The 14,096-nt window shown below is 41.4% G+C and overlaps 1 protein-coding gene across 5 annotated transcripts in view; it reads right to left on the bottom strand.

The window, feature by feature from the left end:
• The window catches only part of PTCH1 (patched 1), a 130,088-nt gene that overhangs the window by 16,369 nt on the left and 99,623 nt on the right, over nucleotides 1–14,096 (bottom strand). For all 5 annotated transcript variants that reach the window (XR_007245012.1, XM_048502936.1, XM_048502934.1 and 2 more), the window contains 3 exons: nucleotides 9,718–9,901; nucleotides 6,848–7,128; nucleotides 4,976–5,113 (listed from right to left, as the gene is read on the bottom strand). Coding sequence is in view for 4 of the 5 variants with exons in the window: in XM_048502936.1 (XP_048358893.1) it covers nucleotides 4,976–5,113; nucleotides 6,848–7,128; nucleotides 9,718–9,901 (603 nt within the window). In the remaining variant the exon portion in view is untranslated. The remainder of the gene's footprint in view (nucleotides 1–4,975; nucleotides 5,114–6,847; nucleotides 7,129–9,717; nucleotides 9,902–14,096) is intronic.

Raw genomic sequence — 14,096 nt, 5'->3', positions numbered from 1 at the left:
GTAAGGGGCCATCATATGGGCTAGGCTGAGTAGGTAGAAAGCCTTTTTTTCCCAGCTGCACTAACTTGCGTCTCCAGTAATAAAGCTGGATCCAAACAGTACTCCAAACAGGAAGGAGGCGATTCTCTCAAATGCACATGGATTTTAGACAGAGGGGGTGGTGGAGGGTGCTGATTCTGTCAAACCATTGGCACCTGTTGATTGGTGGGGTAGGTCAGAGAAGCGAGGTGTGAAAAATGGCCCCAGCTCTGCTGGCTGCGGAAGCACACAGAGGAAAGCGGAGTCACTCAGGGGCATTTCAAAAGAACTTCCAATTTGGCGGTTATTAAAACCCGCGGGGAAAAGGGAAAATGGCGGTGCAACTCAGGGGCAGACCCAGTGCAGCTTGGAGGACCATGAAGAATTCCATGTGAAAAACTGCCTAGATTTATTTTCTGAAAGGATATTAAAAAATTATCATAACACAAACCTGACAGCTGGCAATTTTTACTATATCAGCATGGCTAACTGCCCAATTTGACCAGATAACCATATCAAGGTAAAGGGCTGTCTTACAGGCTAGCCTAAGGTGGGAGAAAGCCTTTTGTTGCAACTACATTAACTTGCTTTTCTAGCAATAATGCTGGGTTTTTAAACGAGTCTGCAAGAGTCAGCTGAACTCCATCAAAAGTGGGGAGCACAATGTCCTCCAAGATCTCTACTCTCCCAACCAATATTTCGTGGGTCTTTTTCAGGGTTTAGTTTCAGTTTGCGTGCTCTTAGCCAAGTTACCACAGCAGACAGGCAGTCATTTAGGACTTCTACCACATCATCTAGAGAGACTTGGATAAAGATATATAGACCAGGGTATCATCTATGTATTGATGACAACCAATACAAAATGATGCATGATTTGTCCTAAGGTCTTTACATAGAGATTTAAATAACAGAGATTTGAAATAACATAGAACAGCACTAGTATATACATGAAAAACACTGTCTAATAAAATTATATTTTCTTTCCTTCTGCATTCCGATGAAAATCCAATTATAGTCCAACAATGACAACTAGGGGGTCATTCATAAAGTGAAGCATGCATCTCTGAAATTATTTGCTTCTTCCTATTTGTGATGTCATCTTTCTTCCTTGTAGAAGTACCTTAAGGTCTATTTACTTCTAAGGCAGCATTCTTAAGGATCCAAACAATCAGTGATGCCTTAGGCCCGGAAAGGACAGATGTAAAATCAAGGCTATTTGAAAAATGATTTAAATCCCCCTAGGAAAATAAACATGTTTTAAATCAAGCTTCATACTTTGAAGCTCACATTATGTTTTAAATCAGAATGCATGCCAATTAGCTACTATAGATGTATTGATTTGCAATTAAATAGAGCTTTTATATAATCTAGGTACATAATTCAAAATCTTTGGCCATAATGTCAACATTCCTTTTACACTGCAAATGATGCCCATCTAAATATTATGGATTAGATCCTGTTGCTCCTTTTTACTAATGGTAGCACGTTCTTTCATAAGAGCCTCTTATGTCAGGTGACTTGGGCAGAGGAAGATGTTGCCTTTAGCAGCATGGATCCATGGAAGCAAGCCCAAGAAGCAGATTTCTACTGTACACATATAAAGATAATAAGATCAGTTTTACAAAGATTTATTTTGAAGCAGTTTCTGGTCGATTCACATAATTATACCAGGTTACATTCGGTATTTAAAATATGGGTCTATTTTATCCCAGTTTCTCCCTTCGCCTGAGTGCCTGTTTCCATGAAGGAATCGAGTTAAGACCGGGAGGAAACATGCCAATTTATTTCGCATGAGCCTGGCATTTTTTTGTTTTTACTATGCAGATGCAACCCGCATGCTCGAACATCCCCAATATGCTGCATTCTGATTGGTTTTTCCCTCCCCCCAAAGGCAATGCCTCTGATTGGTGGATCCACAGCAACCACAGGAAAACCAAGCAGGACCCGCCTCCTTTTCTATACCACTGGAAAGGAGCCAGTGCAGTGAGCAACACGGCAACCACATTGTGCTATACAAAGTAAAAACTTTTGACCAATACTGGGCAGAGCACTATGTCCTATCCACATTTAAAGATGTGCAAGAAATCACAGCACAAGACACTCCCCTCCCCATACCAAATAACATTTCACTGGTCTTTGGAGCTGTCATGGGGTGAGAGCATCCTGCCAAGCAGGAGCTTCCCCACTCCTTCCCCTAGGACCCTGTTTGGAATGTGAGCCGAGAGCTGTGGGGCTGGGCTCTCTGGGCTGTGGCTTGCGAACGGCTTGGCAAGAGTGAGAGGAAAAAGGGTGAGTGCTTGTGCTTCCCCGCACGGGCTTGATTGCCTGGCTCCCAGAACAGCTTCCCGCCCCCCCTCCCCAGGATCCCATTGGGAATATGTGCCCAGAGCTGCAGGACTGCGCTGGCCAGGTTGCGGCTCAGCTAGCAAGCAGTGCTTGGCAAGAGCAAGCAGGAACGAGGCGAATGTTTGTGCTTTCCCGCATGGGCTTACTTGCCTGGCTCCTGGAAGACATGTCAAAGAGCAGAAAACTTACTTGGGAAATATTTTGGAAAGGGTGGGCTGCAACTCAGCAGAATTGAAACTGTCATGATGTAAGGTGGTGGGGTGGGAAAAATAAATCGTTTTTGCTCCCGTGGCATTAGCGCAGAAGCGGATTCAACGTGGGCTTTTGGGAAAAGATTGCAATTTTAGCTGTTTTTGAAAAACCTGGGATGAGGGAAATATTGCGGGACAAGCCTGCTTTAGGATCGGGAACTGTGCAAACATCTAGGCCAAACCAGGGTATTTCCCTTGCTCAACCCAGGGTATTTGGACCGTGTAGAATCAACCTCCAATGAACAAGTGGAATTTATTCCTGAGTGAACACTCAGGGTAGAGTTTAAATGTCCCAACCTTTTCAGAAGCAGGGAATAGAATCTACTCAGCAAAACAGTACTTCTCTAAATATCCATGCCTTTTGGACTAAATAATAATACATATTTACCATTTGATACAAGCTCAGTGAGATACAGGGTGGTATATCCTTGATCCTACCACTTGTGATAATGTCCTAGTCTCAGTAAAAACACATTAATAAAAACAATGGATGGCTTACTACGTCATTTCTAATGTTAACCTTGAGTGAAGTATTTTCCTCTCATCATTCTCTCTTTTTACACAGAAAAGTAGCCTTTAGCCTAGTTTTTAACAGATGAAAATAGATTTCATTTTAAAAGACTGTAATGCATAGCATTAGAAGTCGTTTGTATTAATCCAGATTTCCTTTTATGGAAGCTGCTGCTTTATCATGCGCCATGAAGGTAAAGTTGAGTTCTGGGTCACGGGAGAGGAACCTATTTACTGAACTAATTTCTGGGAGGGGAGAGGAGAGGAGCCATGCTTTACATGACCCCAGCAGCACAGAGGGTACTAAGTTTCCATGCTGTGCGTATTAATGTGAGAAGGGGGCCCTGCACTTGATTCTTTCCTTATGTATCACAACTTTTATGGATCATTAAACTATAGCTGAAATTGATCTATTTTATTATTCTCCACCTAGTATACTTTAAGTATTTCATCATTCATCATGGGACAGAGGAGTCTAGCAAAGTTTTGATTGCTTTCTGGAAATGGGCAGATGATATACCGGCTGGAATTTTACATCAGTCTTGTCAAGCAACTCCATCACAAAAGTGAAAAATATCCCTATGATACCAAGACAAATAGCTCCATTCTAACTCCATTCTTCTTTGCATGGCTATTACTTATTTTATGCCCTTCTTCCAAGGAGCTCCAGGCAGTATACACGGTTTTCTCCTCCTCCATTTTAACCTCACAATTCTGTAAGATATTAGACTGACAGAGAATTGCCAGGTCTCGGTCACAGGACTGCTGGGATTTGAACCTGGGTCTTACCCAGACCTACTTTAGCACTCTAACTACGACGTCAGCACTCTAACCACCGCCCTGAGCCCTCGGGGGAGGGGGGGTATATAAATTAAATGTCTAATCTAATCTACAGACACACTATCTTTCTTATTGTTTGACTCATGTTTTGTCTGCTGTAGTTCCTTTTCCATACTGATTACATTATATGGTTCTATGTGTGTGTGTGTGTGCACATAGGTTTCCTGTGGAAGAGTGAATGTGACAAGGAGAAGGCAGAAAGCTGCAGCAGGTTTTGAGAAGTGTGACACTCCCCACATTCATTCATATAACTTCTTTACTTATAATATTTGATACTAAAATTCTGACAACAGGACATGGGAATTCTTATTGCCAATACATAAGTACAGTAATGTTTAAGGTAAAGATAAGACCCAGAACTTGTGAGTCACAGGCCTGTTCCGCATGGGCCGCAGTGCACCGGCATACTGCAGACAACTTTGGAACAGATTTCAAATGTTGAGCAAAAGTTTGGAGTACAGTCACCATGCTGATGGGAACAGCATGCGTTATTGAGTGAATTATTCTCCCCATGCCAAAGACTTCTTATACAACAAAAACTAGAAGTACAAGAAAAAGAAGAAGAAGAAGAGAAGAGTTTGGATTTATATCCCCCCTTTCTCTACTGCAGGAGACTCAAAGGGGCTTACAATCTCCTTGCCCTTCCCCCCTCACAACAAACACCCTGTGAGGTAGGGGGGCTGAGAGAGCTCAGAAGAGCTGTGACTAGCCCAAGGTCACCCAGCTGGTGTGTGTGGGAGTGTACAGGCTAATCTGAATTCCCCAGATAAGCCTCCACAGCTCAGGCGGCAGAGCTAGGAATCAAACCTGGTTCCTCCAGATTAGATACATGAGCTCTTAACTTCCTATGCTGTCTTCCCCTGGAGATGCCCGCTTTCTATGAGCAAAGTATATTTTCTAGGATGATTGCCTTCCAGTGAGCCATCTGCCATATAAAGGCTTTCTAAAGATAGGTTGTATACTAAGCTCATACAACAGACTAAATGTTCAGCAACTCTTTTTCCACCTACCAAGGCAATATGGACTGTGAACTCCACTCCAATGCCGACGGAAGCAATAAGGATGACTACAGGTACTGCACTCAGCTTGATCCCAATTAAACCCATCATGCCAAAGAGTTCCACAGTCATTAGAGCCAGCACCACGACCTAAAATAGATAAACTCATTATTAGCAAAGCAATTGCCTTGAATAGAAAGAGATAAGAATAAAAAGTAAACTATTGTGGAGTTCTTAGAAACTCCTTTTTGAACCATTTTTCTTTTTGCCAACCATTAATATTAGTATACATATGAGCGTAGCTCATAAATTGTCAATGCAATCTGTATTTTCCTACTTTCAATAGTCCACTTGCAATGAGTAAGTGATTAAACCAGTGAAAGTTTCTGATTAAGGGAAGTAAAGATACAGGATCTGTGCTTCCCCTCCTCCAACCTTTCGGTCCAATTATGGAGTAAATGAAGGTGATCTTGGAGTAGTTTTAATGCACAAAAACAGTAAATGCAGTAATCAGCTGATGGGTGTCCGGTTGCAAAGGGCCTCTTAGCTTTGAAGAATTTGGGAGGATTGGTCTGGGCAAAGCAAATAGTTAAAGCTAAGAGAAGGCTTTTATTTATCTTCTTTCATGTACCTTGTAAAAAGATTAAAAGACAGAGGGAAAATGTGAAATCAGCATCAAAAAATTTCTTTAACTTGAACATTGCAAGAAAAGAAAAGAAAAGAAAAGAAAAGAAAAGAAAAGAAAAGAAAAGAAAAGAAAAGAAAGGGCAGAGGTCTTTCTCGGAAGGGTAAACTCCAATTATGTAAGCAAAAAAATCTTCCTTGCCTTATAAATTATTTTATAAGCCAACGACTGATGAATGATAACATATACAGCCTATGTCTTTTGAAGGCTACTGCAGACTAAACATTTACCTTTTAACATACCTGCTGTACAGATCTATAGTACAAAAATGGCAATTGCTTTATAATTCCACTATTTTATAAGCTAAAGGGAAGTTAATAAAATAGAGTCAATCAGAATTCCACTTGAAAAGAATACCTGGACATTGTGTAGACTAATATTTTACATGTTTTAATGCACAAAATGTATTTCCATGAACATGTAAAACACTAGTCTATACAATTTAGGTTAATACTTTTATTTCTGTTCCCCCTACACTTTCCTATTCCTCCCCCACCCACCCCCATTTGCTGGTACAGCCAGACCATTCATTTTCATGAGATTTTATTTGATGCTGACCATCTTTTCAGGGCACTGACTGTCAGTAGAGGCCAGTGGGTATAGGGACCCTGGCTTTTGTTGTATACAGTGAACTCAGTGGATACAGTAGCTCACGAGAAGTGCCAGTGAGGATGCCTCCTTTGGGGGCCCTTGAATCCTGAGACTTATTTGCAAGAAAAACTACATAGGAGTCAGTTGGGTTAACTCATTTACAAGGTAGCAAGTTTTGGTGAACGCATCAGGTTTATTTTTCAAGTGTATTTCTAATGATTCATTTTCAGAATATAATAATAGTTCAAATAATTTGCTTTAGGACAGTTTTAAAACTCTGGAAATTGTCACAAGACTTTGTTTACATTGAGAAATACCACATTACTGCTTTTTAAAACAAATTCATCTGAGCATCAAAATGAAGGCAAAAGAGTATGTATGTCAATGCATATATCTATCTAGCTATCTATCTATTTATATATCTATATCTCTTAATGAGTCACCCAAAGAATTATTAAACGTTATACCTTTACCATGAATCCTACTCTCCCCACAAGTTGAATAAATATATTAAGACTGATGCAATATGCATACTTCATCAGTAGCCCAGACATAAACAAAACTTTCCTGACTGTAGCAAGAGCTATGGCAAAAGGAATTCAACTTACAATGATCCCAGCAGTCCAGGGATTCAGAAGGAAGAGGGCACACACCAGAAATGTGCAAGCCAGAACCACACTAATGGACAAGAGGAGCCAGTGACGAAGGCCAATGTACTGTTCCCAAAAAAGGAATGGATATCCATTTGGGTAGCTGGGCACTCCAAGGCTGGTGTAGTTATTGCAGATTGCTCTCACTTTTTCAATAGCTTCCACAAAGTCAGAAGTATCACGCAGTCCATTGAGGTAGAAAGGAAACTGAGCATATTCTATTGGCTCAGCTTCTGGAACTAGGGGGAAAAACCAGTAAACATTGGTGAAAGATGAAATATTTGTATACAAGAGAAACACAAAAGAAACAGCTAAAGTTCCTAATCTAGAATCCCAAAGCATATTAATTCTGTCATGGGTGCATTTAAATATACCAACAAATTACTGAATGCCAGCTCCCTGTGTTGTGGTAGTGACCGGGGGTGGGGGGTGGGTTCCACTGTCATGCAAGCTGGTCTCCCCGCTATGGTAATCTCATGGAATGAGAACTGGAGATACTATAAAGCAACACCAAAGAATATCATCACAGAAATTGCAATATTCCTCCAAGTCACTGGTCTTCTGTAGCTGGGATATCTCTCTTACCCCTGGCCTTGCTGAGGATGTCAGATCCTCTAGGAAGAGACTTAAGAATTCACATTACTACCTATATGTGAATTCTTACTCCCTGGCTCCTTCAATACTGCTACTATATTCAAAATAATACAATGGTACCCCTAACATTCATCATGTTATTTCAGTTCAAACTTTTAGGAAACAAAACATGTTAAGAGTATTTTAGCTGGCAACTTGTTTGACCTAACCACTACTGTACAAAAAGGCCCATTACACATACACATACTGAAAGCAGTTTTTATAAGCCCAAATTCACACAGGTTCTGGAACAGTGAGATTAGAATAAGATAAAATGATTTATGTGGAACTGCATTTGAAAATAGTTCAGAAACTGAGATTGACGTAGAATGCAACAGCCAGAGTGCTGACTGGGTCACACTGCAAGGACCAGATGTTGCTGTTCTTACAATAACTGACATCCAGTCTTTTCCTTGGTCCCATTCAAAAAGTTGGTGCTGACTTTTAAAGTTTTGGACCTGGATACCTGCAGGACCACCAGCCCCAGTATGAATCTGTTCATAGTTTGAGATTTTCTGGAACTGGCCTTTTCCTTGTGCCAAATCTGCAGAAGGTTAGATTGGAGTGCATGCAGCGAGAGCTTTCCCCATGCCTGCTATGGAATTCATTCATCCCTGGAGATGGAAATGGCCCTTTCACTGATGGCCTTACACAGATTGGCTGAGATGATTCTTTTCTGGAAGACCTTTGAAGAGTGCCAAGTGAACTGTCTCCCCATTGCTGACTGTCTATGACAAAATACGTTTCAAGTTTTTATCAATGCTGTTATTTTATTGTTTTTACTATGGCCATCAGTAATAATTTCAGGTTTTAAAGTTAGATTTGGATGAGTCATTGGAGGAGTTTTGAGCTGCTCTTTTACTTTTTTGTACTATTTATTTACTATTTGTTCTCGTTTCTTTCTCCTTTTTTTATAAGCTCATTTTAATTTATTTAATATTTTATTCTTTTGCCAGCTTCCTCAAATGTGCTAAGCAGAAAGTTGGGGATATAAATCTTACAAATAAATAAAACAAACATCTGGGATATTAACATGGTCCTCAAACATGAATGAAAAAGAATTCTAAAGCCTCCAATTTCTGCTAATATAAGGGGTAATACTGTTGAAATCAGTGTATAGCTGAGAGTATTGGAATCCCAGCAATATGAAATACAGCCATGAATCAGAGCTAAATTTTGTAACTGTTGGGTTAACTGATTAGAAAGCTGAAATTGGCCAATACATTTGTTACATTTTCCAACATTTCAAATGCTTTATTCCGGAAATCCATGATTTCTGTCCTTTAATGATTTGACACTCCCACATTTTCCATGCTTACGTTTGAAAGCAATGCTAAGCCCACTGAACAACCCCCCTCCCCAAACACCCTTCCTACAACAAGCATTTACTTACTGCTGTGTGCAGGGTCATTCAGTTGACTTGCTAAACATGATTTGCCCTATTATAATCTCAACTATAAATTTTCATTAAGACAAGAGTTGGCTGGCTGCCCAAGAGCTCTAGGGTTCGGATACAGAACAGCACAATTTGCTTGTTCTCCAGTTGTATTCCCAGAAACTACTGATCCTATCCCCTCCTCACTCCTGCCACCCAATAACTAGCTAGCAGCCCACCCAATAAATCCAGTGTAAAAGCAAATAAAATCAAATTGGTATTGCCATTCATAATGCAAATGGGTGACTTGAGGTTTGAGAGGAAAGAGGATACATTTGTATATAGATCTCTCTCCCACCTAAACAACTCAGGCATAATGCAGGTGTTAGAGAATGACCTAATTTGCCAGAAATTCTTTGCTTGCCAGGCTGACAAATTTAGAATAAACATGATATAATTCCCAAAGATTAAACTCTGCATTTGCAAAGGCAGCATATCATGGGAACTGAAGGCTTTCTTTACACATAAAATGAAAATGTCACATTAAAACAAAATTCCTAATGCAAGCTTTAGACCTCTGATATAAACTATTAAAGAATTCATTTTTCAAAATGACGGACTGCTACTGAGGTATGACATTCTTCTACTACGTTACACAGCCACATCTGTCTCCTGAGTTTTTAAAAGTAACACAATACATTGTTCTGTTTACAATCTTGAGTCCTGTATAGTGTCAGCAGACCTGAGAGTTGCTGGGCCATGAAAGAAGGGCTGAGCCACTTATATAAACCATAAGACATTAAAATGAAATGCTCCTTACTTTTCAACCTGGTTTCTGGCATATAGTCTGCCTTGTCATGGACCCATTCTGGACGGTGGGGCCGGATGTTGGCTTGAGAGGCAGCATAGGCCACAGGGTCATTACTAGCCCAGGCTGTCAGGTACATGTAGAAGGCATCTGGGTTAATGATTCCATCTGCATCCACCAGACGTTGTTTAGTCAACTGAAAAACAGAAAGATTAAAAGCTTTGAAAATGAAGCTTGGATTTTAGGGCTTTTCCTCAAGTGTCTGCAACAAAGATTTAGGAATAGGCAAGAGTATGTAAAACAGGATCACAACTTCCTACAAAAATTGTGTATTTAAACAGTGATTCCATGATAGGCAATTGTTGAAAGTATGAAATAAATTTTGCATTGTTATAGCAAAGTTTCAAGTTGTTTGTTTTTGTATAGAATAAAATGCTTTGCATGAAGTTCATTAGAAACATTAAATCAACAAAGACTGATCCAATTAAACACGAATTCCAAAAGCTTGCCTCCAGTCAAGAGCGAAAGTAACTAAGTTGGAGAAACATATTTAAAGGTAGCTTTTAAAAAAGAGAGAGAATCTGGCAGGACTCCTATAGATGTCTGTGTGCAGTTAACCTCTGTTGTTAACACTGAAGGAAATGCCACCCAGTAAATGGAGGAGAGCTATAAAAATAAAACAACATCTGTATAAATTTTGCTAACACTTGCCTCCTATGACCTATGTATTCAGAAAATGCCCGGCACCAAAAAAACAGACGAGTGCACTCTATTGCTGGGGTCACTGTGGGCAAATGAATTTGGGGAGTAAGATGGAATCAAATATTCTGGAATTTGGAAACAAAGGCTGCCTTGCCAAAGAATTAGGGGGAAATGCAGAAGATGTGGGATGGACTGTGAGTGAGTGAGTGAGTGAGTGAGTGAGTGAGTGAGTGAGTGAGTGAGTGAGTGAGTGAGTGAGAGAGAGAGAGAGAGAGAGAGAGAGAGAGAGAGAGAGAGAGAGAGAATAGGACTTTTGCTTTTGTTATTTATTCTGTTCCAACTCTCGTTTTCAGGTCTTTCTAATGATGTGAAAAACAACAGTAGAAGCAGTCCTGAAAAATGAGGAATCTAGAGGTCTGGATTCAATTAATCCACAGGATATGCAACAACTGTATGTCTTCAAATGGTCTTTGGAACTGTAGAGTATAGCTCACGGACCCTGTGGATGCAGCAGCACACTTTCCCTCCAAGGTGATTATGCTGTAGTGGTTTGCCATTGCCTCTACACAGTCTTCCTTGGAGGTCTCCCTTCCAAGTACTGATCAGCTTAGCTTCTGAGATCTGATGAGATCAGGCCATACTATACCGCTCTACATCCCACTGCTGTTGTACAAAGAGTTTATATGCAATATTACTTTAAAGAAAAGTTGCTTTTTGTTGCTTGCGAAAATAAAGAGGGCAAAAAACCAAACTCCCAAGAAGATCATTAGTATTATTTTCTGTACAAAATTAAATCAGAAACAAGGAGCCAAGGACAAGACATTTCCCTTATAGAATTAAGACCAAGACATATCCATGATAGACCTGAAAACTTACTTGCATGCTTCCAGAAAAATGCTTTATGAGTATCTGGCATACTGAGCTTGCAATTCACACATGTGTTGAGTCAGCCAATCCCTGATAGCTGTGAGCCCAAACAAACTAACAAAATTAGCATAAAAAGAACATCAGCTGTAGCACTTAACTCGCAACAGCAGTAGAACCACAGCTTTCCAGAAGGTGGTGTTTTTTTGATACACCTTCTTGTTTGGCTCTTCTATTAATTGGAAAGCTACCACATAAATACTTCCCCAGAATAAACAGCATTCTCACTACTCTCAGTGCAATCATGGCCACATTAAAAATATGTTCCAGTTCAGTCACTGGAGGTTTTTTCCTGCTTTTCCACAGCACCATGGAACTTCCATGCACTGCCCTGGTTTCCCTCACCTTTTCTGAGATCTATCCCAAACATGGTTTACTATGATGGAAGGTCATAGCAAAGTCAGGGTAGCTGCCATGATGGTGTATCACACTGTTCATTATCAGTTTTAAAAGATGGCTGCCATGGTGACTGGGGCAAGCACAATGCAGGGAAACCTACCATCTGCAAGTCTTAATGCTGCATCAACACTGGGACTTCCATAGGAAAGCACTGAGGTGCAGGGAAAGTCTTGGGGTGTCATTTCAGCACATATTCAGAAGTACAGAAAGTTGTTTTAGATGAAATAATATACAATATCACTGAAGTTCTGCATAGAAATATCATCCTTTCTCCAACAAGGCTTGTGCTGCATTCAAGGGTAGATCATGATTTTGTGAAATCCATGGCATCCCTAGATCTTACAAATGTTTTGCATGTTCAGAGCAACTAGTATTTTCAGTCTATTGCCCGCAAGTGTCATGTGGGCTGACTGCAGTATGTACTTCTAATGCATATGTAATCATCATAGGTAGCTTCAGAATGTACAGGAAAGAAGAATGACTATGCAAAAACAGAGGTGGGAAGATTCTAGAGCAGGGGTAGGGAACCTTTAACACTCAAAGAGCCATTTGGACCCGTTTTCCACGGGAAAAGAAAACACTTGGAGCCGCAAATAATTTTTGACATTTCAAATAAAGATAACACTGTATATATTAGGGTTTTTTTACCTTTTACTCCACTCATTCTGAGAAGCGCATAGATGCGCCAGGGTGGGCAAGGATGGGACCAGCGGCTTGGCCTTGCCAGCCGCCAGGAAAGCGCCCACCCTGCTCGAACGGGGTGGGCGAGAGGGGAAGCCCGCGGCACTGCCCAGCCGGCCACGGGCAATTGGTGCTCCTGCCCTGCTGCCTGCAGGGCGGGCAAGGATGAAGCCAGCGGCTCAGCCTCGCTGTCCTCTGGGAAAGCGCCCACCCCGTCCTAACGGGGCAGGCGAGAGGGGAAGCCCGTGGCGCGGCCCAGCTGTCTGCGGGCAGTTGGTGCGCCCGCCCTGCTGCCTGCAGGGCAGGCAAGGATAAAGCCGGCAGCTCGGCTCGTGGAGCCGCAGTGCAAGGGCAGAAGAGCCGCATGCGGCTCTCGAGCCGCAGGTTCCCTACCCCTGTTCTAGAGTGATCAGGTAACATTTCAGCTGCATTGAGCCTTGATCACTGCTAATGGTTGTGAGAGTCATGATATAGTTTTAACATGAAATATTTAGTAAAGCTAATGGAAAACAGAAGGCAGAATTAGCAGAACCACATTGAAAAATGATTGATTTTAATATAGTCCACTGACCTCTCTGAAATGCTGTGTGAAGGGGGACAGTGCTCGTGAACTACAGTAGGAGAGGAGAACTGGCAAGCCCCCCTTCTTCCACTTATGAAAAGTTACACTGAGACACAGCCCTGCATCTCTATACCAGCACATGGTTCAAACAGTGCCGTACCGCCAAGGGGGCTGTGGGGTTGCGTAATGCACCGGGCATGCGCCGGTGTGGGGGCATTCCGGAGCATAGCGGGGTGGCGGCGGCGTGGGGGTGTGGCATCAGGGGGAGGGTGCACATGTGCCCCAGGCACAGTTTCCCCTTGCTCTGGCCCTGGGTTCAAACATTGGCAGCTGATAGAATTAAAATGAAACAAGCTTGGGGATTGATGCAAACATTAATAAAATCTCAACTATTAAACAGTACAACTAATAAAATAAAACACCCCACCAAGCAGTAGAAATTGTAAAAATAATCTATTAATCTCCATCTCATCTGCCAACTGAGAATAAGAATCTAATGTCATTAGACCTGTGGGGGAAAACAGTTTCAAAGAGAAGGTGCAACAGCTGAAAATTATTGTACTCAATCGTCATCAGCTTGACCTGTGACATGAGAACTCTGAGCTGGGGGAGTACAGGGAGAGGTGGATAAGGCAAAGTAAACTGACCAAAGGCTGACTTTGAAATGTTATTGAAAGCAAACCGGGAATTAATGTAGAGGTTTTTAGAACTGGAATAGTATGTTCCTATTGGTTTACTTCAATTAATTAGTTGGGTGACCATATTTTGAACTAACTGGAATTTCTTTATTCAAATGCAGCCCCATATAAGGTGGTTCAATAACCCATCCTACAGCATCCTTCTTTAGGAAGTGTTCTAGTTGATGAGAAGAGCAAGTGTGGTGTAGTGGTTAAGAATTGTGGACTCTAATCTGGAGAATCAGGTTTGATTTCCCACCCCTCAACACAAAGCCTATTGGGTGACCTTGATCCAGTCACAGTTATCCGCAGGGGGACCACACCGTGGGCACATTCCTGCCCAGCTACGCTTCCGTCACCTCAATTAATATTCATTACTTTTCTGGCCTTTTCTTTCTTAATATCAATGCTGTTTTTTTTTCTTCCCAGGCACCAAGAGAAGACAA

The sequence above is a fragment of the Sphaerodactylus townsendi genome, linkage group LG07 (genome assembly GCF_021028975.2).
Source record: "Sphaerodactylus townsendi isolate TG3544 linkage group LG07, MPM_Stown_v2.3, whole genome shotgun sequence".
Taxonomy (NCBI): Eukaryota; Metazoa; Chordata; class Lepidosauria; order Squamata; family Sphaerodactylidae; genus Sphaerodactylus; species Sphaerodactylus townsendi.
This window is presented reverse-complemented; position numbering and strand designations above follow the sequence as displayed.